The sequence below is a fragment of the Mobula hypostoma genome, chromosome 19, assembly GCF_963921235.1.
Source record: "Mobula hypostoma chromosome 19, sMobHyp1.1, whole genome shotgun sequence".
Lineage (NCBI taxonomy): Eukaryota > Metazoa > Chordata > Chondrichthyes > Myliobatiformes > Myliobatidae > Mobula > Mobula hypostoma.
The window spans coordinates 58359622-58387617 of record NC_086115.1 but is presented as its reverse complement, the minus strand read 5'-3'; the positions used below and the strand labels follow the sequence as shown (position 1 = coordinate 58387617).

At 42.0% G+C, this 27996-nt stretch overlaps 1 protein-coding gene across 2 annotated transcripts in view; it reads right to left on the bottom strand.

Moving 5' to 3' along the window:
* Positions 1 to 7645: 7645 nt before the first annotated feature.
* LOC134359073 (hyaluronan-binding protein 2-like) overlaps positions 7646 to 27996 on the bottom strand; it is a 57612-nt gene continuing 37261 nt past the window's right edge. For both annotated transcript variants that reach the window (XM_063071981.1, XM_063071980.1), the window contains exons 9-13: positions 23597 to 23876; positions 21062 to 21204; positions 20479 to 20613; positions 16060 to 16205; positions 7646 to 8156 (exon numbers count right to left, since the gene is read on the bottom strand). In XM_063071981.1, coding sequence (XP_062928051.1) covers positions 8001 to 8156; positions 16060 to 16205; positions 20479 to 20613; positions 21062 to 21204; positions 23597 to 23876 — 860 coding nt within the window. In that variant the 3' untranslated portion in view covers positions 7646 to 8000. The remainder of the gene's footprint in view (positions 8157 to 16059; positions 16206 to 20478; positions 20614 to 21061; positions 21205 to 23596; positions 23877 to 27996) is intronic.

Genomic DNA, 27996 nt, shown 5'->3' with positions numbered 1-27996 from the left:
GAGAACGTGAGTTGTAGGGTCATTGAAAGTGAGTGCATTGGTCGTGGAATCAGTTCAGTGTTGAGGTGAGTGAATTTATTCACGATAGCTCAGGAGCCTGATGATTGCAGGGTAAAACCGTTACTGAACGTGGTGGGTGTGGGAACCAAGGCTCTGGTACCTCCTTCCCAATGTCAGAAATAAGAAGAGAGTGTGGATGATGGGGGTCCCTGATGGTTCTTTTCCTCTTCTTCCTCCTTTTCCAGTCCTCAACTGTTTTCCCACTTTCCCCATAGCTTCTTCTTTCAGTCTTGTTTAGTGTGCAACGAGCTGAGGGATTAGGCCAAGGTGGGAACTGCAGTCTCTTGCTCAGGTGAGGTTCCTGATGGGGCAGGTGGGAAGTCAGTTTCTGAGGTGACACACTTCAGCCATTGCTTCTTCAGTTCTTCTGTGTGCTCCCTATGAACCATCAGAGCTACTTCTTCACTTTGTGTATACATAGGCAAGAGAATGCCAAGAGTAGGAATGCTTCGAAGAACCTTTGAGAACTTTCTTGAATCTTTTTCTCTCCCTGCCTGGTGATCTCTTCCCAAGATAGTGCTTGGAATTGAGTCATCATCATCATTATATGCCATTCCATATGATGTAGGTGATCAAGGCCCCCATGAACATGATTATTCTTGGGAAATTTCTCTACAGAAGTGGTCTGCCATTGCCTTCTTCTGGGCAGTGTCTGGGGCATCAATGGTCGCATAACCAAGACTTGTGATATGCTCCAGCTGCTCATATGACCATCTACCACCTGCTCGAAAGGCTTCACGTGACACTGATCGAGGGGAGCGGGGAAAGCAGGTGGTACACCTTGCCCGGGCTAATGGAGGGAAGGAGTCACGTGAAGCCATGGGAGCAGGTGGTGGATGGTCGTACAAGCAGCTGGTGCGTATCACAAGTCCTGGTTATGCGACCACTGATGCCAGGCAGACAATCTCTGAAGAGTATTGATAATATCTGGGGTCACCTGTCTTGCAAAGACACTGCCCAGGAGAAGGCATGACAAACTACTTCTGTAGAAAAATTTGCCAAGAACAGTCATTGTCACGAGAACACGATTGCCAATGTCATGCAACGTGGCACACGATGATGATGATGAGTGACGATGAAATTATTGAATTGTAAAAGCCATATAAATGCCACTTAAGGAAAGGTAATTGTGACTCCTTTTCATCAGAAGACTGGTTAACTTTAAACCGCACTCTAAAATGGCTTAATAGGTCAATCATTTCACAGATAATTAAGTTTTTGCTGCTAAATGCCAGTTTATCAAACAATGGTCACACCACATGAGAAGATGAACATGGGACCATCACAGAATGAGGACACCAGTACCAATACTGCTGCCTGGCTATTGAGCAATCATGAGCATGGGGTTTTTATCATTGGTTGCTCTTGGTGAAAGGGAATCTATTTCATGCATTGTACATCCCAGGTTTGACACACTGTGCCTGCGTTGTGATGTCAGTGACATTTTGGTGGCCTATTATGCTACCTTTGACAGCTGGTCTTCAGGAATCAGAAACAGGTATAATTAACTACCGGGTGCCCAGTAACCTTCCTTATTCGATATAAACTGTCATTGAGCACATCTGTTCCATCTGCCAAATGCCGAACTCCTTGGTGGCCAAACATTTAAATTGTGATTCCCATTCCCATTGTGACACATTGGTCCATGTGGGTCTTGTGCTACAATGAGGCCAGCCTCAGGGTGGAAGAGCAAAAACTTATATCCCGCCGAGGTAGCCTCCAACCTGATGGCATAAATATTGATTTCTCCTTCCAGTAAAATAAAAATTCCCTCCCCCTTCTCTCTTCTTATATTCCCTGCTCTGGCCCCTTACCTTTTCTCATCAGCCTATCACCTCCCCCTGGGTCCCTTCCTCTTTCCTTTTCTCCTATGGTCAACTGACTTCAATCAGATTCCTTTCTCTTCAGCCCTTTATCTTTCCTACCCACCTGGCTTCACCTTTCACCTTCTAGCTATCCCCCTTCCTCTGCCCCCACCTTTTTATTCTGACGTCTTCCCACTTCCTTTCCTGTCCTGAAGATGGGTGTTGGCCCAATACATTGACTGCTTATTCATTTCCAAAAGTTGCTCTGGACTGCTGAGTTCCTCCAGCATTTTGTGTGAGTTGCTTTGGATTTCCAGCATTTGCCGCATTTCTCACATTTATAAACCGTAAAATGTTTCATATTTATCCAGTTTCAGCAGTGTGTCAATTCTTCAATCTCCTTGACAGTCATTAACAATGCAGTCCTTGTCCTGCTCTGAAGTCTGCGATTGTGGGCACAGCAGATGGCAGATTTGACTAGGAAATGCAGCTACTGATTCTTTTAAACGACGTTCTCTAGCTGCTCTATACATATGTATCTTGTGAGGTTAACAGAGTGAAGGAAATTTCTCCTTCTGGCAAAAAAAAATTCCCTCCCTCCCCTTTCTTGTTCTATTCTCCACTCTAGCCTCTTACCTCTGCTAAGGTAAGAGGTAAGAGGCTGGAGTGTAATAGGCTGTAAGGTGGATTTGCAGCCTGGCAGTGTTAACTTCATAGCAGTGTTGTTCATCTGTGGCAGCTTAGTCTTTCAGAAGGAACGTCCTTACAGAACTAAGAGTGTTCTTTGTTGAGCTTCACATAGGCAGGTTGCTTTCTAAACATGCTGGGTGAGTTTGGTTCCCTGCTGAAAGCCTTTCTTTTCCTTCTCCTCCTTAATGGTTGTTATTTTGAGGGTCACAAACAAGGGAAAATCTGCAAATGCTGGAAATCCAAGCGACACACTCGAAATGCTGGAGGAACTCAGCAGGCCAGGCAGCACCTATGGAAAAGAGTATGGTCGACGTTTTGGGCCAAGACACTTGGAGTCTTGCCTGTTATTTCAAGAGTCTATTCTGCACACTTGCCCAGATAAGGTTTTGAGCTGTTCTTAATATCTGGATTTACAGAGGTTGGCAAAAATGACCTTTAACATTCTAAGTTCAAAGTACATTGACTGACAAAGTAGGTATACTATACACAAACTTGAAATTCATCTCCTTAAAGGCAGCCACAAAACAAAGAAACCCAATAGAATCCATTAAAAAAAGACCATCAAACAACAAATGCGCAGGAAAAAAACTGATCGTGCAAACAGTAAAAGTAAGCAAATGACATTCAGAATTGAAGCTCATGAAAGTGAGTCCACATCCTCGAAGCTATATGTAAAAATACGTGTTAAATGTAAAAATATGTTAATTACATACATCATCGTGCTGCCAAGTGATACGTGTGCACCTTGCTTAAAGTAAAATTGAAGTTACACCCAGGTTTTTGGGCTCCCATCATCTTTTGAATTAATTTAATGTTTTGAAGCTACAGAATATAATGGCAGCGAGCTGAACACCAGCCAGTCCCTTGCCCCTGCACCCGACACCCTGACCTTTTCAATATGGAGCAGCGCTTCAATCGGCCAAACAGTAGATTGTTTCTTGCTCTCAGACCCGGGCTCTGCTGCCTCGATGTGCTCTTGGCCCCACTGTCATAACACTTCCTATGAACCTTAGCTACTTCAAGGACTCTAGCAGCACCAAAACTTTGTAATATTGGCACAATAGAAGGAATGAACCAGCACCTAATAATTGCAGCTATTGATTCCTTTAAATGGTGTTCTCTGCTTTATAGATGTGCAGCTTGTGAGATTAACAGAGGTCATAGGCTGGAAGGTGGGTTTTGAAACTGGCAGTGTTAGCATTGTGTTGTGGGATGGAGGTGCATCTCTACCGATGGAGGTGTAAGGCACTCCTTCCCTCCGCTAGCCTGTAAGTCACCCTTGGACAAGGTGTAGCACCCGCTTAGCCTACCAAACAGGGTCAGGTGACGCATGGGAGCAGGTGGTGGATGGTCATATGAGCAGCTGTTGCATATCACAAGTCCTGGTTATGTGACCACTGACACCAGGCAGAAATCTCTGAAGAGTATTGATAATGGCTGGGGTCACCTGTCTTGTAAAGATACTGCGCAGGTGAAGGCAATGGCAAACCACTTCTGTAGAAAAATGTACCAAGAACCATCATGGTCATAGGACTATGATCGCCTACGTCATACAACACGGCACGTAATGATGATGATAAGTGTTTATCATCTGCGGCTGCTCCCTCTTCTTTGTCACCCACTGAGGTCTGGAGCAACATTGTCGAGCTGCATGGGGCATGCCTGTGTGGTGGATGCCATGTTTACTCCGAATACTGAACCTGGAGCTGCTGAAGAGAGAGTACTGCTGACCTCAATTTCACACTCGGGAGGTTGAAAGATCTATGTTTTCACAGCAGCCTTCATTACTGCAGCCTTCCTGACTGCCTTAGTGCGAAGAATTGAAACATAAAAGAAGCTGACACCATAGACTTAATCCACAAGTAGATGATATTTAATCTTGTATGATGTTGACAATGCATGAAACAGGCAAAGAGATAATAAGAATCACCCCAGACAGGTGTGAATCGCTTCCAGACAGGATGAAACACATAAAACTGTTTTAGAAGTGTCATTGACCAGATTTAAACAGTAAGATCCTTCAATATCTAAGTATTTGAGACACGACTGTTGGCACCGTGTGAAGTTCAGGACCCTCAGCAGTCTATAAACAGGAGGAAGACTAACATTGCAGAGATATGACTTTAAAAGCACGGGAACTTTGCTTGGCTACTGACAGAAGGGACAAGAAAGGAACGGAGCCTCTGTCCTCTGAATGAGAGCATGTGCTCCACTTCCAGGGCGCTTGATTAAAATTTCTAGAAGTATGCCAGTTTGTTTGATCTTCTCTGAATGCATTCCTGGAATTCAGTAGTTCCTGTGCCCATTTCTAAAATAATTAATGCAATCCACTTCAAAGCAAAGATGATCACGATGAGAGGGCTATGCATAAATTTTCCTTAAGTGGAGGAGGGGTTATACAGCAGCCTTTCCCCTTCTTTGACCTTGCCCATCTGGTGCCAGTTGTATAATGAGGTATGCAACAGCTGGAAGCCACATTGACTGCAGTCTGTTGCCGTTGGATGGTAAATGTGCCAGCTCATCGGCCCTTCCGAGAGTTTTCCCTCAGAATCGAATGCATTAGGTGTCAGTTTAAACTGACACCATTACCACCCGCATTCCTTTCTTGCGGTTGTGTTCCGAAGACACCATGAGGTCAACGTGTGTAATGCTGGCTTTGTGTTGTAGATTGTATTTGGGAAGTGGGCAGGATTCATTTACTGGCCCCTACAACACCTATCCAAAATGTGTGATAAGTTTTACTTGGTCACTAAAATTTGCAGCAGAACAGACTGCTGAAGGAAGTAATGATAAATGATAACAGGTATTATTTATTTATAACTATTCTTGAAAAGTGCCCAGCCCATCAGAACAGGTGGAAAATGTTTGCTATCCTGTCAGGCTAAAAGCTTTGTATTTTTTAATGAATTGATTGTAATCACTGCTATTAATTCTGGTGAGGGGGAAGTCTTGTCATCTTCAGAAGTTTTCAGATGACTCTGCCATAGTTGGATGCATCAGCAAGGGAGATGAGGCTGAGTACAGGGCTACAGTAGGAAACTTTGTCACATGGGGAGAGCAGAATTATCTGCAGCTTAATGTGAAAAAGACTAAGGAGCTGAAGAGAGCTAAGGCACCGGTGACCCCTGTTTCCATCCAGGGGGTCAGTGTGGACATGGTGGAAGATTACAAATACCTGGGGATATGAATTGACAATAAACTGGACTGGTCAAAGAACACTGAGGCTGTCTACAAGAAGGGTCAGAGCCGTCTCTATTTCCTGAGGAGACTGAAGTCCTTTAACATCTGCCGGACGTTGCTGAGGATGTTCTACGAGTCTGTGGTGGCCAGTGCGATCATGTTTGCTTTTGTGTGCTGGGGTAGCAGGCTGAGGGTGGCAGACACCAGCAGAATCAACAAACTCATTCGTAAGGCCAGTGATGTTGTGGGGATGGAACTGGACTCTCTCACGGTGGTGTCTGAAAAGAGAATGCTGTCTAAGTTGCATGCCATCTTGGTCAATGTCTCCCATCCACTACATAATGTACTGGGTGGGCACAGGAGTACATTCAGCCAGAGACTCATTCCACCGAGATGCAACACAGAGCGTCATAGGAAGTCATTCCTGTCTGTGGCCATCAAACTTTACAACTCCTCCCTTGGAGGGTCAGACACCCTGAGCCAATAGGCTGGTCCTGGACTTATTTCATAATTTACTGGCATAATTTACATATTACCATTTAACTATTTATAGTTTTATCACTATTTATTATTTATGGAGCAACTGTAATGAAAACCAATTTCCCCCGGGATTAATAAAGTATGACTATGACTATGTCTATGACTATTCTCATGACCCTCTGAGTAAAGAGGCTTCCCCTCATGTTTTCCTTAAATTTTTCACTTTTCACCCTTAACCCATTGTAGTCCCACCCAACCTCAGTGGAAAAAGCCTACATGCATTTACCCTTTCTATAACCCTCATAATTTTTGCAAATCTCTATCAAATTTCCCTTCAATCTTCTATGTTCCAAGAAATACAATCCTAACCTATTCAATCTTTCCCTGTAACTCGGGACCTCCAGTCCTGGCAACATTCTTGTAAATTTTCTCTGTACTCTTTCAAACTTATTTACATCTTTCCTGTAGGTAGGTGACCAAAACTGCACACAATATCCAAATGAGGTCTCACCAACATCTTATACACTGCAACATACCATCTCATCTCCTGTACTCAGTACTTTGATTTATGAAGGCCAACATGCCAAATGCTGTCATTACAACCCTATCTATCTGTCATGCCACTTTCAATGAATTATGGATTTGTATTCCCAGATTCCTGTGTCCTACTGCATTCCTCAGTGCCCCACTGTTCACTGTGTAAGACCTACCCTGGTAAGTCCTACTGAAGTGCAACACTGCACTTGTCCGCAGCTAAATTCCATCTGCCAGTTTTCAACCCATTTCAGTCAAAGAAAAGTACAGTGTTGAGGCAGACCCTTTGGCTCATCTAGTCCGTGTCAAACCATATAAATTGCCTAGCTGCACTGACCTGCACCCACACCATCGCCCTCCACACCCTTCCCATCCATGTACCTATCCAAGCTTCTCTTAAACATGATAGGGTTTTATAACAAATACTTTGTTATAAGATTCTCATTATTCTCAAATACTTAATGCATTAACTTATCACTTCATGACTTTGGGAGATTTTTGTGCTGTTTATTTCTTTGTTAAAAGTGGCAAAGACAGAGACGGATTATCCGCACTCTGTGTGTTTATACAATAACATGGTAGACAGTCACCAGCTGTTGTAGATTCTCCTGTCATGAAGTGGTCTGAGGGTTGTAATGAAATTTATTATATATTATGCTTGGTTAAACACTGCATAAGTAAATGAAAAGGCAATTAATGTGCTTCAATTTATTAAAATTGAAATACAAAATATTGTTCAGCCATTCCAATATCAGTGTGGAGATATAGTCATCACTTTCTCTGCCATTACTATATGAAAATATGCAATGTATTAACTTTTGAATTATTCCTATAAGCAGTGGTTGGGATGATACATTATAAGCAGAGCAGCACACACAAAATGGTGGAGGAATTCAGCAGGTCAGGAAGATTCTATCAAGAGGAATAAATAGTCAGTATTTCAGGCCAAGACTCTTCATCAGGACAGGCTTCATCACTCAGTCTTGATGAAGGGTCTCAGCTCGAAACATGGACTGTTTATTCCTTTCTATAGATGCTGCCTGACCTGCTGAGTTCCTCTAGCATCTGCAGAATCTCCTGTGTTCACATTATTAAACAGAGTTTTTATTTTCAATGTATTCTTTGCAAAATGCCTATCTGATTTTGTTACAGTATATTTAAAAACAATTAATATACAGGGTAAGTAACACAAACTATAGCTGAGCTATTAAATTCAATTTTGATTTTATTTGCAAGTTGAAAAATTAAAAACTAGTTAATTATTCCTTGAATCCAGTTAAGGAAGGTGGTGACACGGGCATAAACACCCGGTTTGTTCTTCACTCCACAGTGATCCCCCCAACTCACTACTCCATTGATCTCGTAGTGTCCATCCTTCAAACAGGTCAGTGGTCCTCCAGAGTCTCCCTGTACAAAGTGAACAGCATTGCATTAATCTATTGTTCTCATTTCTTTACACTTACTCTGTTCCTCTTCTAATTTACATTACTGAGCAAAAATCTTAGGCACACGTATATAGCTAGGGTGTCTCGGACTTTTCCAGTGTACCGTAGTAACTTTACGTATTGCACTGTATTGCCCCTGCAAAGAAGCAACAAATTTCACGACATTATGTGAGTGATGATAAACTTGATTCAGTTATAGGTCTCTATTGTGGACTGAAAGTGGGAAGGGGGCAGGGAGAGGGGAATCGTGGTCGGAAAAAGGGGACAAGAGCAGAAATCACCAGAGAGACATTCTGTAACGATCAATAAACCAATTGCTTGGATTCAAATTACCTTGCCTGGTGTCTCTGGGCTGGGTGTGTCTGCACTCCTGCCACCTGTCCCACACACCTCCCGTGGTGCTCCACCCTCACCATTCCCAATGTCCTTTGTTCCCTCCTGATTTACAAACTCGCTCTCCGCTTCACGCTGACAAAGACAATACTGTGCATAAGTCTTAGGCACCCTAGCTATATACAGAATTTGTGCCTAAGACTTTTGCGTAGTACTGTATATGTTTGACTTTTGCTTGTTATAGTTAGTTGAGAAATAGTTCTCTGGAATCTTGAGCAAGTGGTTATTTCTTTTATATCATTTTAGAGATTGGGAACACAGTGCTGTGGCCCTAGTGACATTGGTTTGATGCTGACTACTAGGGCTCAGTGCAAATGACCTTGCCTGGTATCTCAGGGCTTGGTGTGTCTGTACCTGTGTTCGGCTCTCTTTCTCTGTCACGTGTCCCACACCCTTCCTGTGGTGCTCCTCCCTTGCTTTTTGGTGTGAGACTAACAAACAGCTTGCCCTCATATGCTGGGTCACAGCACGTATAGACTCCATGGCTGGTCTCTATATGTAGAGTGGTGGAGTGGGTGCCTCTGGACCTCAGTGGGCTTGATGTGCATCCATATCAGTCTTCTAGAACATGTGGACTATTACGGGTTTGCTTCAGAACTGCAGCAGGACTGATACAATTTGGCCCAAGTTCCCGGAATTATATCCCTCTTCCAAACTGCGGTGAACAGAAACTAACTACAGCGAACCCAAGGCTTCCTTTGTGTAGATCAGATAACATCATGCAAATCCTGGACTTCTCAAAACAGAACTGTGTAGGATGGAGCTGAGAGAACAAGTCATAATTTGTGCTTTGGGAAGCAACAGTTCTCTGGAATATTGACCAAGTGGTTACTCCTTTTATATTATGTTACAGACTGCGAGCAGGGAAGAGGGCCAGTGTATTCGAAAGTTTATATACAGTAATATTCTAGAACTTGGTGATTTAAGAAGTCTATTTCACAGTTAGATCTCCCACCCAGCAGTTGTCAGCTTTACCTTTTTCTTAAAATTGTTCCTAGCTTCAAAATTTAAATTTCAATAGCCATTGTCAGGGCAGAGGCATCATCATCATCTTATGTGCCGTGTCATATGGCATGTGCAATCATCGTCTACATGATCATGTTTATTCTTGGCTATTGCCTTCTTCTGGGCAGTGTCTTTTACAAGGTGGGTGACTCTAGCCATTATCAATACTCTTCAGAGATTGTCTGCCTGGCGTCAGTGGTCGCATAACCAGGACTTGCGATATGCACCAGCTGCTTATACAACCATCCACCACCTGCTCCCATGGCTTCATGTGACCCTAATTGGGTGGGGGGGGGGCTAAGCAGGTGCTACATCTTGTCCAAGGGTAACCTGCAGACTAGCATAGGGAAGGGGCGCCTCACACTTCCTTTGGTAGAGACGTATCTTCAGCCTGCTACCACATTTCTAAAGTGATATGTGTTCCTTTAACACAGACAGAGGTCAATTCAGCCCATCGATTCTTAGCTGGCTCACAGAGCCAATCCATTTCCCTGCATCGCACTCTCCCCATGTCCAGAACCAGAATTTTCCACTCACCCACACGGTCAGGGGAATGCACAGTGGCTAATGAACGTATTAACCATGTGTCTTTGGGATGTGGGTGGAAAATGGAGAGCACCCAGAGAAAATCCAAATTGTCATGTCCAGAACGTACAACCTTCACAAAGAGTACAGGATCAACAAGGTTTCTCAATCCGTAACATTGTACCATCCATTTCAAGTTTTTATTAATTAGGATCTTGATCTTTATTGCCTATTGCTAACTGCTCTTCAGAACTTGGTGGTGAGATCTCTTCTTGAACTGCTTCAGTCCTTTTGGTAATAGTGATGTTGGTAGGGAATTTAAATTTTTTGAAACTGGGTCAATGAAAGCAAGATGGTATTTTTCCAAGTCAGGATGATTTGTAACCTACAAGGGGTGGTATCCTGGTTGCCACGTTCTTCCCAAATCTGTGGGGTACCATGTTTCAGTACATTGTAAGGTATATGCAGCATCAAGGAATGGGCTGTTTCAATTGCTAAGGAGTGGGAGTGGAACTGAACTGTCATAAGTGAACATCCCCTCTTCTGACCTAATGGCAGAAAGATCACTCACAGCGCATTTGAAAGTGGTTGGAACTTGGACACCACTCTGCGTGACATGATATCCCAGGAATTTACTTATTGAGATACAACACCGAATAGGCATTTTCAGCCCCTTGAGCAGCACCATCTAGCAATACCTGATTTAATCCTAGCCTAATCACAGGACAATTTACAATGACAAATTAACCTGCCAACCCGTGTGACTTCGGACTGTGGGAGGAATCCAGAGAACCAGGAGGAAACCCACGTGGTCACGGGGAGAACGTACAAACTCGCAGCGGCAGGAATTGAACCAAGGTTGCTGGTACTGTAAAGCATCGTGCTAACCACTACGCTATAATCATAATCATCTTTGTTGTATGAGGTACAAGTCCAAACATTGGTATGAGATTTCCACCTTGAATTCAGTTTTACCAGGGTTCACTGATGACACTATGCAGTTTTGATGTTAAAAGCTTGATAACAGTTTTGATACCACCTTATATCATCTTGTAAATATAAACAGAATGTATATGGTCAGTGCCAGTGCTGTAAATATATGTTGTAGCTTGGCTAGAGATACAAATAGTTCTGAAACAGGTCTTCAGTACCACAGCTGTATGTCTTGTTGTTTAGCCTTGGCTATTTCTGATGCTCTCAGACTTTTCTTGGTATCGGCTGGAGTGAATTGACTTGTCTAAAGCCTGGTTTCCATAACGATCACCAGAGGAACACATATTGAGTAGTTCCGACTGGATGTAGTTGCAGATTTTTCAGCCTTGCCTTTAGCACCCAGATGCTGGGCTCTGCCTTCATTGATGAGGGGGCTGTTCATGGAGTCATCTCCTCCCCCCGTTGACTGCTTAATTGTCCTGCATTGTTCACAATTAGCTGCGGTAAAATGGCAGACCTTTTATCTGATGCATTGGCCAAGAGATTCTTTAGCTCTGTATATATCACGCTGTTCTTGCCGTTCAGCATGCGTATAAACTGGAATTTCATGGAAATCGTGAGTCCTTGGATGTTATGTATCATTTTAAAGTTAAGGAAGCCTTATTGAAGATTTGAAACAAGCCAGGAAGCAATGGACAACATCTGTAGGAATAAAACAGATCTAATAATTGATGTCCAAGAACCCTTCTTCAGAGGTGCCCTAGTTATGGGGTCTGTTTTGAAGAAGGGTCTGGGATCTGAAGTTTTAACTTTGTTTCCCTATCTACAGGTGCTGCCCGTTCTACTATGTTCATTTTCCTATTTCATTTTGGATTTACAGAATCTGTGGGTTTTTGTCTGATTTTCCTCATTTGCAAAATTGTAGTTAAAAGTAATACATTAGAAAAGTCTTACAAATGGTGGAACTTCGGACTTTGACAAAATTAAATCTATATAAAATAGGAGAAATGTACAAAACTTTGTGGCTTAAGACAAACTGGACAGAAACTAAAAATCAAGCAGATAAATTTTAAAAGTCTCAAACAAACTAACGAACAGGAGGAATCATACAAAAGACAACTATACGTAGCTAAAGAAAGGATTAAAAATGCAAACAGAAAAGAAAGGCAAATTATAGAGTGCAGCCAAAAGTGCTTTAGGACCAAGTTTGTGGTAAAGGGAAGGTCATGGACCAGATGGGTCTATTAGAAGATAAATTGGGTAAAACTATTACAGATGATTAGGATATAGGAAACATATTGAATAGATTTTTCACATCAATTTTCACAATTGAACACTGTAGGCAAATTCCAGCCAGAGTGAATGAGACTCCATAAGCCACAGAACCTTTGTAAGTTAGAAAGGAATGGTCCGGAATTTGCACCAGTAATGACCGCAAGATTACTGATGCTCTCTGTTATTATTGGAGCAGAAATGACAGCAATGGTGGTATTTCTGCCCTTTCCTAGTTTAACCGATCATCTCTGAGGCTGCTGTCAACAATTTAGTCTCCCACAGCTTGGCTGCTTGCGGTCTTTCCCATTGCAGCCGAGAGAATTGACTCTTCCATTTAAGCTATTTATGAATGAGCATCTTTGCAAAATACCCTGACAATTTTACACATTGCTAATACATTTATAATGACCTATTTTAAGCTACACAGTATGCCTAAGCAAACTATCTGGTCTTAGCAAAAACTACATTTCAGTATCAGTACATTCAATATAAGGAATATTTAATACAATAAGAGACAAACTCTTCTTCAGAGATTTGTCTCCATTAACCTCAATGAGATATTAGGAGTTTATTGCAATCCATCGTGTGTTTAGCATACATAAAAGAGGACTAGTAATATTGAAGGTAGACCTCGATAGTAGGGAAGGCATAAGAGTGACTATACTACCTGAAGTGATTAAGGAGAGCTAATCGGCCTCAAAAATTGTTGGCCAACTTTTATCGGTGTGCGATAGAGGGCATACTAACATACAGAATGACAGTGTAGTACTCTAGCTACAGCAGGACAGATCACAAAGCACTCCAACAAGTGATTAGGATCATTGGGATTCAACTACCAGACCTGGAGACCATCTACAACTCTTGATGCTTATGGAGTGCTCATAACATCAGTGCCCAGACACTGCCTGCTCTATCTTCTGCTATCTGGTAGGAGATAGAGAAACACCTTGGCCAAGACAGTAAGACTGAAACACAGCTCCTTCCCGAGGGCTGTTTGAGTATTATGGACTATCAAAGTCATTTGTTGCATGTAAATATGTGATTTTTAAAAAAATTAGCTGTACTGTAATTTAACTGTAAATATCTGTTTTGCACAGACTGGAGTAGTACCGTAGTCTTGTTGTCCTGAGCAATGACAATAAAGTTCTATTCTCTTCTAATTTCTGTCCTTTAGAATTACAGATTTTTGCATTATCCTAAAGATTACCAATAATTACTCAGCTTTTTGCTTAATGACACTCATGTCAAAGTATATTTTTACCTGTTTGTGTATTATTAAATAAAAACTATTAAAAAATGCGGCTTTTACTTTTTGGCCTGAGAATTGCGATTGGGTGACAACCGACCGACTTTATAACATCACAGGTGTTACACCTAGAATTCCCATTGACAGGAACCCATTCAGAAAAGGGAGCGGGGCAGGGGGAGGGCACACCTATCGCAGGGATCATAACCCTTTGTGGTAAACCCTGCTCAAAGTCGGCAGAGAGTATTATACGCTTGTTTTGAGCTGAGATGATGTTACATGGAAATTGCAAGAATGAAACAGCCGTTGAATTATTTGAAGTAAAAGAAGTAGATCATGGAGTCATTTTTTGATTTATTTATTGAGATGCAGCGCCTTTCCGGCAATTCGAGCTGCGCCAGCCAGTAATCCCCCAATTTAATCCTAGTGTAATCACTGGACAATTTACAATGACTAATTAACCTACCAACTGATATGTCTTTAGAATGAGTGAGGAAACCGGAGCACCTGGAAGAACGCACGCAGTCACAGAGAGAATGTACAAACTCCTTACAGGCAGTGGTGGGAATTGAACCCCGGTCCTGTACTATTAAGCAATGTGCTAACCACTATACTACCGAGTCATAGAGCAATACAGCCAGGAACCAAGTCCTTCAGCCTAGCTTGTTCAGGCTGACTATGATGCACATCAAAGCTAGTCTTATACACCTATGTTTGCCCATATTTCTTTAAACCAGTGGGTTCCAACTATTTTATGCCATGGACCAATACTATTAAGCAAGGGGTCTGTTGACCACAGGCTGGGAGCCCCTGCTTTAACCTTTTCTTATCCAGGAACCTTTCTTCTAAACTGTCTTTTAAATCTTGAAATCTTTAAAGAATTTAAATTGCAAAATAATAAAAGTCAAGTTCATATCTTTCAGAACTCCAGAAATAGAGAATAAATAGAGGATGATCATGACTCAGGAGAGAATAATTGCACAATCATGGGTCAGATATTCACTTCGCTATTGGGAAGATCATTCATCCAGTATGTGCCGTGTCGTATGACATGGACAATTATGGTCTTTCCAAGACAATGATTGTTCTTGACAAACCTTTCTACTGAAGTGGCTTGCCATTGCTAACTTCTGGACAGTGTCTTTACAAGACGGGTGACCCCAGCCATTATCAATACTCCTCAGAGATTGTTTAGACCTTAGTGACTTGTTTTACCTATTGCTTTCTCCTAATCTGTCCCATATCCACCTCTAGTGAAATAAGGCATTCTGGCTTGACAATTCTATTGGGTGGCACTTTTTCCATGGGCTCTACACAACATGAGTTAACTAATTTGTATTCCCTGATTTCCAGTTCGCTGAATTTTCTTCCAGGTTTCCTGTGTGGATATCATAGTTACAATGTCTGTTGTCTATACAAGGTATCTGGACATATAAAATTGAGCCACTTGTAATTTGAATGGCTTGGAACTTGTGCAAAGGTTTCACAATGAACATGGGGCAGCCCACAGCAGATAATTGGGACCCCTCCTCACCATTCCCCAATGCTTCAACGTGAACATATCTTCAAGTGGAGGGAGGGACTCTTACACTCAGGGGCTACTTTATTAGGAACAGTAGTGGAATCCGGTGTGGTCTTATGCTGCAGCAGCCTGTCCACTTCAAGTTTCAATGTGCTGTGCACCCAGAGCTGCTCTTTTGCACACCACTGTTGTAACTCGTGATTATTTGAGTTACTGTCTCCTTCCTGTCAGCTTGAATCAGCCTGACCGTTCTCCTCTGATCTCTCTCATTAACAAGGTGTCTATACCCACAGAACTCCCGCTCACTGGACTGGATGTTTTTCTGTTTTTTTGCACCATTCTCTGTAATTGCTAGACTGTTGAGAGTGAAAAGCCCAAGAAAGCAGCAGTTTCTGAGATAACCAAACCACCCTGATTGGCACCAACAACCATTCCATGGTCAAAGTCACTTAGATCAAATATCTTCTTCATCCTGATGTTTGGCCATATCTGCATGCTTTTATCCATTGAGTTGCTGCCACACAATTGGCTGATTAGATATTTGCATTAATAAGCAGATGTACAGGTGTACCCAATAAAGTGGTCACAGAGTGCATAGAGTGAGCACTAACAATGTGGGTGGGCCACTTGTGCAAAAGGATTCACAATGAATGTGGGGCAATCCACAGCAGACTTTCGCGATCCCTCCTCACCCTTCCCCGATGCTTCAACCTGACCATACATTTAGGTAGAGGAAGGGACGCTTATAATTTGCAAATGAATCAGACATTGATTCACAGTGAAGATTAATGCACTTCTCCAGGCCTACAAAAAAAAACCTTACAGGTTGATAAATCTACCCTCTGTTTTGATGCATCTAACTTAATTTTTTTGCATATGTATTTATGCACATGCTTTCTAGACCTGCTGGAACTAGTCAAAGATACACATGGATCATTAAAGGAATCAGGAAAAGGTGCAACCCACCTGGCAAGCATCCACTCCACCTTTTTCTAAATTTCCTGCACAAAGCATTGATGCATCAAGGACATGATTGTAAGATGTGACTCTGTTGCAAGATCGTTGAGGGATTAACTTGACAGATGCGTCCAATAAATAATCTGAACTGTTTCCTGGAAGAAAGGAAAAGCATTCTGTATAAGATGTTAAGACATACGAACAGGATTAGGTTAGTTGGCCCATCAAATCTACTCTGCCATTCCACCGTGGCTGATTTAATAAACCTCTCAACACCATTGGCCTGCCCTCTCACCCTAATCTTTGGTGCCTTGACTAATCAAGAACCTATCAACCTCCGCTTTTAGTATATTTAAAGACCTGGCCTCCACAACTGCCTGTAGCAATGGATTCTACAGATTCTCCACCCTCTGGTGACATTCTAGAGAATTTCCTTTTCATCTCTGTTCTGAGGCTACGTGCTCTGCTCCAGGACTTCCCCACTATATGAAACATCCTCTCCACATCCACTCTTTCTAGGCCTTTCAATAGTCAATAGGATTCATTGAGAATCCACCCCCCCCCATTATTCCAAACTCCAGTGAGTACAGGCCTAGAGCCATCAAATGCACTTCATACGTTAACTCTTTCATTCCCAGAATAATTCTCATGAAACTCCTTGCTCCAAAGCTAACACGTCTTTTAGATAAGGGGTTCGAAACTGCTCACAATACTCCAACAGCAGTCTGACCAATGCTTTATGTAATGCCCAGGTTAGGATTTCTACTTCTATGCTGCAGAAATTTCACTTTAGCAGTTTTCTGCAAAAGCTATGTGTCCTGCTGATTGGTTTCGGCTAAAGATAAGAAGCTCTGTTGTCCAACTTAGGAATGTAGTGTCAGCCAATTGGGATAGTGGGATCTGGAGACAATTACAGAGAGAGCAGGGCAGAGAGAGTTTTGTGATGGACAGTAGTCTGGTTTGGGGTCTTTAGGTACAGAAGGGACGATGCCACAGAATGCCTTTGGAAGGAGAGTCCCCGTTGCAAGAAATGCATCGTGCAGATGAATGGCTCCAAGGAGCAGATGCAATGCCCCTGAGAGACAGAGCCAGTTTGCCTGAACTGGTCTTCAAGGGCAGTTCAAAAATCTGGTGGGTGCTTTCACGCAGAATGCGGGTCCAGTGCGTGAGTAAGAGATATACCCAAATACCCAGTTTTGGAAGAGACGAGCTCCAACAGATTTGTGCACATTGGACTGGTTTGTCTGTAATGGGCCCTTTCTTTTCTTTTTCCTAATAACTGAGAAAGCTGAAATGAGCAAATATGCTTTCTTTATAATTTTATGATCTGTTATTTCTTGCTGATCAATAATTGTGTATGGGCAGTATTTACACAGCATTCGCTCAAATTGAGGTTTCTTTAATCAGCACACCATGAAGTTCCTGTTTGGTTGAACCCCAAATCATATTGACTCTAGCTGTATATTGTTTATGAAAGATGGCCTTCTCACTGCCAAGTCATGGGACTGATATCGGAGGAAGCTAGTGAATAAAATTTGCATACGTGCCTGGTGAGGTGGTTACACCTATAAAACTTCAGCATTACATCCTTGTTCTTATATTCTAGTCCTCTCTAAATGAATGCTAGCATTGCATTTACCTTCCATACCACTGACTCAACCTACTAGTTATTCTTGAGGGAATCCTACACAAAGACTTCCAAGTCCCATTGCATCTCTGATTTTTAAATTTTCCCTATTTAGAAAATGGCCTACACCTTTATTTCTTTATACCAAAGTGCATGACCTTACAATATATTCGATCTTCGACTTCTTTTCCCATGCTCCCAATCTAAGTCCTTCTGCAGACTCCCTGCTCCTTCAACAGTACCAGCCTCTCCGCCTATCTTTGAGTCGCTCGCAAACTTGACCACAAGGCCATCAATTCTGTCATCCAAATCATTGACAAACAATGTGAAAAATATCAGTCCCAACACCAACCCCAGCACAACACCACAAGCCAACTGCAGCCAAACAGAAAGGGCCCCCTATTATTCCCACTCTTTGCTTCTTGCCAGTCAGCCAATCTCTGATCCATGTAATTATCTTTCTTGTAATACCATGGGCTTTTATCTTGTTAAGCAGCCTCTTGTGCAGTACCTTGTCAAAGGCCTTCTGAAAATCCAAGTAAACAACATCCACTGACTCTTCTTTATCTGTCCTGCCTGTTATTTTATCAAAGAATTTCAACAGATTAGTCAAGCAAGATTTTCCCCTAAGGAAACCTGCCGACTTTGGCTTATTTTCTCATGTGTCTCCAAGTACCCTGAAACTTCATCCTTAATAATAGACTCCAATGTCTTTTTGACCACTGAAGTCAGACTAACTAGCCTATAATTTCCTTTCTTCTGCCTCCCTTCCATCTTAATGATTGGAGTGACCTAGGCAACTTTCCAGCCCTCCAGAACCCTTCCAAAATCTAGTGATTCTTGAAAGATTATTACTAATGCCACCACAATCTCTTTATCTACCTCTTTCAGAACTCTGGCTTGTGGTCCATCTGGTTCAGGTGACTTACCTAATGTCAAACCTTTCAGCTTCCCAAGCAAACTTCTCTTTAGTAATAGTAACTACACTCACTTCTGCTCCCTTGAATTTCTGTATACTGCTAGTATCTTCTATAGTGAAGACAGGTGCAAAATATTAATTAAATTCATCTGTCATTTCTTTATCCCACATGACTACACCTCCGCATCATTTTCCAGTGGTCCAATCTCCACTCTCGTCTATCTTTTACTCTTTCTATATATGAAAAATATTGTTTCCTCTTTGATATTATTGGATAGCTTACCTTCATATTTCATATTTTCACTCCTTATGGCTTTCTTAGTTGCCTACTGTACGTCTTAAAAGCTTCCCAGTTCTCTGGGTTCCCATTATTTTTTTTGCTATATTACATGCCTTCTCTTATGCTCTTATGCTGCATTTGACTTCCCTTGTTAGGCACGGTTTAGGCACAGTTGCCTCATCCTCCCTTTAGAATACTTCATCTTTGGGATGTACTGTATCTATCTTGCACTTTCCGAAATGCCTTCACAAACTCCAGCCAATGTTGTTCTGCCATCATCTCTGCTAGTGTTCCCTTGCAGTTAACCTTGGCCAGCCCCTCTCTCATGTTTCTGTAATACACTTTACTCCACTGGGGTACTAATACATCTGACTTTATATTCTATCTCTCAAACTGCAGGTTGAATTCTATCATATTATGGTCACTGCCTCCTAAGGGTTCCTTTACCTTAAGCTCCCTAATCAAGCTGGTTCATTACACATCACCAAATCCAGAATTGCCTTTGCCCTATTGAACTCAACCACAAGCAGCTCAAAAAAACCTTCTCATAGACTTTTTACAAATTCACTCGCTTGAGATCCAGCACCAACTGGATTTTCCAATCTATCTATATATTGAAATTTCCAATGACTATCATAACATTGCCTTTTTACATGCCTTTTCTATCCTACATCCTGGCTATTATTCAGAGGCCTGTATAAAACTCCCATCAGGGTTTTTTTTCACCCTTGCAGTTTTGTAACTCTATCTACAAGGATTCTACACCTTCTGATCCTATGTCCCCTCTTTCTAAGAATTTGATTTCGTTTTTAACCAACAGAGCCATGTCACACCCTCTGTCTACCTGCCTGTCTTTTCAATACAATGTGTAAGCTCCCAACTATGCTCTTCTTTCAGCCACGACTCAGTGATGCCCACAACGTTGTACTTGCCAACCTCTAATTTTGCTACAAGATCATCTATATTATTCTGTATACTGCCTGGATTCATATATAACACCTTCAGTCCTGTATTGATCACCCTTTTCGATTTTAACCCCGTGTTAAATTCACCTCATCCTGTCAACTGCAATTTTTCCTTGTCTTCTGCCGGTCCTTCCTCATGGTCTCATTGCACAATGCATCTAATTGTATACCAACTGTCCCATCTTCAGCCCTATCACTCTGGTTCCCATCATCCTGCCAAATTAGTTTAAACCCTCCCCAACAGTCCTAGCAGACCTGCCCAGAAGTATATCGGTCCCCCTCAGATTCAGATGTAACCCATCCTTTTTGTACAGGTCATATCTTCCTCAGAGGAGATCCCAATGATCGAAAAATCCAGAGTCCTGCTCCCCCCTGCCCCAATCCATCAGGGCTCAACAGTTGACATTTTGAGCAAAAAAACTTTCCTCAGAACTCAACAGTCAGTGTTTCAGGCTGAGACCTTTAGTTGAACCGTCAACTGTACTCTTTTTCTGTAGATGCTGCCTGGCCTGCTGAGTTCCTCCAGCATTTTGTGTGTGTTGCTCACTCTGATGAGACTTGTCCGGGTGGGTACCGGATTTTAAACACAGCACTTTCACATTTTTTATGAAAGACAAAACATGATGCATTTGATTACCTGATTCTGTTACACCCCATCCTGAAATGTAGCACGACGCGTTGAGAGGTGGATTACGATCCGGTAAACATACTGTTTTGACATATCTGGTCTCATTGGCACACCATCCGTCAATATGTTTCAACTTCACTAAGGCTGAAAGATAAGTTTTACTAACTTAGGATTTCACAAACAAATTTACAATGCAGCTTAAGTAAGATTTTCTGTTCTGAGTTGTTATAATTTTCTTAGAATTAGTCACGGTGAAACTTCATAACTGCTTATAACTTTGAAAAGGAGAAATGGATTTAAAAAAAGGAACCAAAACAAATTGTGAAAAACAAATCTATTCAGGGAATCATTACTAATAATAAAGTGAATCTTGTTTGTGATTTAAACTTAGAATCTAGTGATAACAATACTGGGAGTTCAGATACCTTTATAGCATATAGCATGCTTAAGTTACAAAATTTGAAAAAATTATAACATTACTCTTAATTAATCAAAGGGACTGAGTAACTATCATTGAATCCAACCACCCAATTAATTTGACACTCTATCAAATTGGATGAGAAATAGACGAGAATACAAACAATTTTCTCACCAATGTCATTATATAAGGCTCTGTCTGTCTCTTCATAGTCTGGATGTACAATCACTCTCTCAACATCAAACTTTTGTTCATTGAGTTCCGTGTATTCTATATTATGCTTCCCGAGTAATATTTGATAGTGCTTGGGTTGTTGGCTACAAATCATTGAGGAGTTAAAAATAAGTATATTTTTATTGGAAATTAGTGCCCAAATTAAATTCTGCTATGCAGTCATTTCCATATCAGCCCATGCAACACAATAGCTAAGCATTTGCAGGCAGGTAATTTAGAAGGTTTTCATGTAAAAAAAAATCAAAGAATATAGCTATCTATATTTTCTGTTATGTATTCTCTGTAGGTTATTCTGCTTGTTTTTATTTTACAAATTTCTGTACTTTATTTCATAGCAATTTTTGTAGGAAATACTTAACTATTACTTTGTGCTTTCATCATGCCATTAATTGATTGATTGAGCTAGGATTTGTCTGAAATTCCCTCCAAAATATTGACAAGTAATTCAAGATAAATAATGGTCATTGAACAGAATAATTTTTGCATTGTTTGCCTCAACCAACATTAATGCCAATTTAGAGAACTGTGTCTTTTTCCTGAGAAATACTGAAAAACTGTTGCTGATCTGAGGTAATCACACAGAATCCGAGAAATATTGTATATGCTGGTATATTCCATAAAAAGATATGGGAATGATTGTCTTTTCCTAAACACAAGGAACTAGTAAGTGTCAGTACCTAGAATACATCACAAACAAGAGAAAATCTGCAGATGCTGGAAATCCGAGCAACAAATGCAAAATGCTGGAGGAACTCAGCACGCTGGGCAGCATCTATGGAAAAAAGTACAGTTGACATTTTGGGCCGAAACGTCAACTGTACTTTTTTCCATAGACGCTGCCTGGCCTGCTGAATTGCTCCAGCATTTTGTGTGTATTACCTAGAATACATAATAGTTAATGGTAAGTTGCTTAAAAATTATTTTAAGTGTTACTAGGAGACTACAAGGGATTTGTTATAGCCAGGGAGGTGGTAATGGGGATAAGCTCTCTCTACTTATTCAATGCCCCAAATAGTGTGCACCTCAAATATCCTCTGACAACCAAGTCCGGCTCCTGGCCTTCACGTGTGGCTGAGCTACTAAGACCAGCGGAACCAATTCTACTGACAGGAGAAGGGGCAAAGGCGGGTTACGGTTCGGTAAAATCAGTTGCTTTGGGCAGATGGGGCTCACCAGCCGTGATTGGCAGCTTCTCTCAGAGAAGGAAAACTCTGATCTCAAGCCTCCACTGCCTGGTGCTATACCCATGCATGGGGAAAACGTTAGGAGTAAATACTGAGGAAACATCCAGGGCTGAACTCCCCAAGACAGTCCTATGTTGGGTTCAATGCTGACTGGCGACTCCTGCGACGCCACTGGTGCCAAACTGTACTGGTCTCTGTCGTTCCCTTGGATCAGGGGTTCCTAATCTGGGATCCACATGGTAGGGGTCCATGGCATATAAAAGGGTTTTGGATTCATTAGCTGAGTGGAAAGGGGGTGTCTGCCACATGGGCAACAACTTGCTCTTCCTGGCTTGCAGACTGACTTGTGTGTTACATAGACTGCTGGGGCATAACATCCACGCTCAACCCCGACCAAATGAGATCCTTTCAATGTTATATAGCTTTTACGCAGTTTGAATAGAGGAATTCAAATCATATCTACATTAAAAATAAATTCAAGTATCAAAAGAGCATTAGTTGAATCAGCTGTCAACTGTGTTCATTTTTGGAGAATTTTAATTGAAGGAACTGTGTCACAAACTGCAGGAGATTTATTCCACACTACAAGAATGGATTCACATCTTTGTGCATCTATGTTATTCTGAAATTCATTGGATAGAAACAATTCAGAGGATGGGCTTCTGGAATAGTTTTCAGTTCAACTCCTTCCCTTAAACCAAATTCAACACAGTTTGATTTCCTGCACTTTGTGCATCTCTGTATTCACGATGAGTTTAAGAATTGTTGGGTAGTGACTTCATCCACAATTTCTATCAGCTTTTTCTGTTTAATATCTGTTTGAGGAAATCATGTTGACTAAGATTCATCTCTGGAAATAACCAATGTCCCACAAACCAGCACCTGGCACTTAGACAGCTGTCAGGAAAACAGTCACACAAGCTGTCATAAGAACTGTGTTCGGTCTCTCTCATGTAGCTTTGTCGAATGTTCATACCACATGGTAACTTTAAGCTTTATGTTGCCTATCATATCATACCCCCTCTGCCCTAGCTAGTCAGTAGCCACTTGCTCTGTTGTAAAAGTGCATGCCTGTCCTTTGGAATGTATTCAGCAATTTCTGATTTTACCTAAGATTTCCAGCATCTGCAGTTTTTTTTATTTTTACCCAACTAGATGTTTTTTAAGTCCAAATAGAAATAATTAAAAAAATTAATATTTATTTAAATTATCTGCACAATATTAATTATATTGCTTCTAGTTCCAGATCCTTCAGATTATACAGTTACATTGATAATTTGTGCTATCATACCTTGCTTCCAAGCAGTGAGCTGCCGTAAGAACCCAGCAAGGTGCAATCAAGGCCCCTCCACATAGATGTCCTTCTTCATAAATACCTACATGAGCTTTTAGTTGTAAAGATGCTTGCCAAGGGTGTCTGCCAAGCACGGTCTTCCTTCCACCATAGATACGAGCTATACTTCGCCTGGGGCTTAATGCTTTGCCACAGCTTTCAAAGGTTTGAGGGCGCTCTGTTGCAGCAATGGTCTCGGTGACTGCGTCAGGTTCAGCCTCAGGCATGAGGGTGTATTCTACATCAATTACAAATTGCTTTTGGTTACCAATAATTTAAATTCTAATCCTTGTCCAAGCAGCACGTTCCTGGTCCCAGATACTGTTTGGAATGATTTGTTTGGAGTTCTCACCACTATCGCACCAAGCCCCCATCGTGCCAGCTTCTGAGGTTTAGACGCACTAACTCCCCAGATTATGGTAGTTGTCGTGGCCCTTTTAAAGATTCAGGACAGTCCCACTAGTTGGCAGTCATGTTTTGGGTGCCAAGGATTGAGCATTTAAGGAGCACCTGAACAGAAGTTTGGTGTTCAGTCGTAAGCCTACTCATGATCTGGTCTAATGTTTGTTTTGTGATCAGGTTCGTGATCCAGTTTGAAACCGTGTCTCAATCCTTGCCGTGGATACTCCAGTATTTGGGTCCAAATCATTCTTATCAAGGACTCTCGTCACAAAGCAAGCTTGACTAAACACAAACTTACTCTACACTTCCAGAGTATTCTGACCAGAATAAGAATAAAGTGCATTTTAAATCTGAAACTTGGTCTGAAAAGGGTTTGTTGAGATCCCCGTATACAGACTAGGATCTTCATAGCCAAGTCCATACACCGTAAGCTAAGTGAAATTTCATTAGCCTACGTAAGGTTTGGAATTTTCTGCATGTTAATATCTTCGAGGACTTAACTTGGTTCTGGCATATCAATGCAGCTATAAAGAAGCAAGACAGCAGCTATATTTCATTAGGAGTTTGAGAAGATTTGGTGTGTCACCTAAAACACTTGCAGATTTCCACAGGTGTACCATGGAGAGCATTCTGACAGGTCGTTGCAGAGAATTGTAAAATTAGTCAGCTCCATCATGCGTACTAGCTCTCCACAGTATCCAAGACATCTTCAAGGAATGGTGCCTCAGGAAGGTGGCATCCATCATTAAGGACCCCCATCACCCAAGGCATGCCCTATTCTCATTGTTACCATCAGGAAGGAGGTACAGAAGCCTGAAGGCACACACTCAGTGATTCAGGAACAGCTTCTTCCCCTCTGTCATCAGATTTCTGAATGGACATTGAACTCATGAACACTACCACACTTTTGCACTACTGATTTAATTTAGCTATTATACATACAGTGTGTGTGCATATTTACTGTAATTCACTGTTTCGTTTTCTATTATCATGTATTGCAATGTAATACTGCCGCAAAGTTAACAAATTTCACGACATATGCCGGTGGTATTAAACCTGATTCTGATAAGGAATGAACTAAGTTAATGACATAACCTGGTAGAATAAAACTGAAACAAGAGAAAGTCTGCAGATGCTAGAAATCCAAACAACATGCACAAAATGCTGGAGGAACTCAGCAGGCCAAGCAGCATCTATGGAAAAGAGTACAGTCAACATTTTGGACTGAGACCCTCCAGCAGGATTAGAAAAAAAAAGATTAGGAGTAAAGTTAAAAGGTGGGAGAGTGGGAAGGGATGGAGAAACATAAGGTGATAGGTGAAACCAGGAGAGGGGAAAAGACAAGTGAAGTAAAGAGTTGGGAATTTGATTAGTGAAAGAGTTACAGGGCTGGAGAAGAGGGGATCAAATGGGAAAGGACAGAAGGCCATGGAAGAAGAAAAGCATGGAGGAGCACCAGAGGGAGGCAATGGGCGGGCAAGCAGATAAGGTGAGAGAGGGGAAAGGAGATGGGGAATGGTGAAAGTGGCGGCGGGGGGTGGTGGTGGGTGGGGGGGGGGGGGGTCATTCCGGAAGTTTGAGATATCGACGATCATGCTATCAGGCTGGAGGTTACGCAGATGGAATATAGGGTGTTTTTTCTCCAACCTGAGTATGGCCTCATCATAACAGTAGAGGAGGCTTTGGATAGACATATCAGAATGGGAATGGGAAGTGGAATAGGTGGTGAGTAGGGAATCCCGCTTTTTCTGTGGTCTGAGTGTAGGTGCTCAGTGAAACTGTCTCCCAATCTGCGTCAACTCTCCCCGATATACAGGAGGCCACACTGGGAGCATCGGACACAGTATGTGACCCCAACAGACTCACAGGTGAAGTGTTGCCTCATCTGGAAGGACTGTTTGGGGCCCTGAATGGTAGTGAGGGAGGTGGTGTAGGGGCAGGTGTAGCACTTGTTTCACTTGCAAGGATAAGTGCCAGGAGGGAGATCAGTGGGGAGGGACAAATGGACAAGAGGCATTTCACCTACTACCCTACCAGCCTCTGCGTCCAGAACATAATTCTCTGAAACTTCCGCCACCTCCAACGGGATCCCTCCACCAAGCACACCTTTCCCTCCCCCTCACTTTCTGCTTTCTGCAGAGATCACTCCCCACGTGACTTCCTTGTCCATTCATCCCTTCCCACTGATCTCCCTCCTGGCACTTAGAAAGCATTTGATAAAGTGCCTCACATGAAGCTGCTTAGCAAGATAAAACCTATGGTGTTACAAGAAATATACTGGCATGCATAGAGGATTGGCTGACAGGCAGGAGGCGGCAAGTGGGAATAAAAGGGGTCTGTTCTGGTTGGCTGCCAGTGACTAGCGGTGTTCCTCAGGGGTCTGTATTGGAACCACTACTTTTGACATTGTTTGTCGATGATTTGGATAATGGAATTGATGGCTTTATGGCAAAGTTTGCAGATAATACGAAGATAGGTGGAGGGGTAGGTAGTGCTGAGGAAGCAATGAGATTGTAGCAGGACTCAGACAAATTGGAAGAATGGGCAAAAAAGTAGCAGATGGAATATAGTGTTGGGAAATGTATGAATGCATTTTGGTAAAAGGAACAATAGTGCAGACTACTATCTACATGGGGAGAAAATTCAAAAATCAGAGGTGCAAAGGGACTTAGGAGTCCTTGTGCAAAACTCTCAGAAGATTAATTCATAGGTTGATTCTGTGGTAAAGAAGGTAAATGCAATGGTGCCATTTATTTCAAGGGAAATCGAATATAAAAACAAGGAGATAATGCTGAGGCTTTATAAGACACTAGTCAGGCTACACATGGAGTATTGTCAACAGTTTTGGGCCCCTCATCTCAGAAAGGATGTATTGTCATTGGAGAGAGTCCAGAGGAGGTTCACAAGGATGATTGCAGGAACGAAGGGGTTAACATATGAGGAGCGTTTGGCAGCTTTGGGCCTGTACTCACTGGAATTTAGAAGAATGCAGGGGGCATCTCATCAAAACCTACTAAATGTTGAAAGGACTAGATAGGGTGGATGTGGAGAGGATGTTTCCTCTGGTGGGGGTATCCAGAACTAAAGGGCACAACATCAAAATTGAGGGACGACTTTTTAGAACAGAATTAAGGAGGAATTGTTTTTTAACCAAAGAGTGGTGAATGTGTGGAATGCTCTGCCACAGTCTGTGGATGAAGCCAAGTCCATGGGTATATTCAAAGCAGAATTTGATAGATTTCTGATTGGTCAGGGCATCGAGGAATATGGTGAGAAAGCAGGTGTATGGGGTTGAATGGGATCCAGGATCAGCCATGATGAAATGGCAGACCGGAGTCAAAGAGTCAGTTTTCTCTGTGGGCGGCCTTTATAGTCGACCTCAAAAATAATGACAGTGTTTGCAACAGTGACTTTTCTATTGCCCATGGTGGGTTAAAATGTAAAAGACATGTTGAGGTGAGCTTAAGGTATCATTCGTTCATTAGCGTAGCTAACGTTATTTAAACTAGCTGGCTAGCTGCTAAGGAGCTACTCTATTGATGTCCTATGTGATGAGACCAAACTCCCTGTAGACTTGCTTAAAGTTGTAATAGAATAAACATGATAATATAATATAAGTACATACTTTAATGTCACATTTTCTGCATGTACCCAACTTGGTTTACAGATTAGACAAAATCACTAAACAAAGTATTACATACACCCTTGGAGGTCGACCGGGGCGGGGGGGGGGTGGGGGGGTGGTGGGAGGATGCTACCTCCCTGAAATGAGTTTTTGCAGGGTGGGATGTCTGGCAATAGGAATGGGAAGTGGAATTAAAATGGGTGGCCACTGGGAGATCCCGCTTTTTCTGGCGGACACCAGGTCTCACTGATAAACAGGAGGTCACACCAGGAGCACCAAACACAGTATATGACCCTAACAGACACACAGGTGAAGTGTCACCTCACCTGGA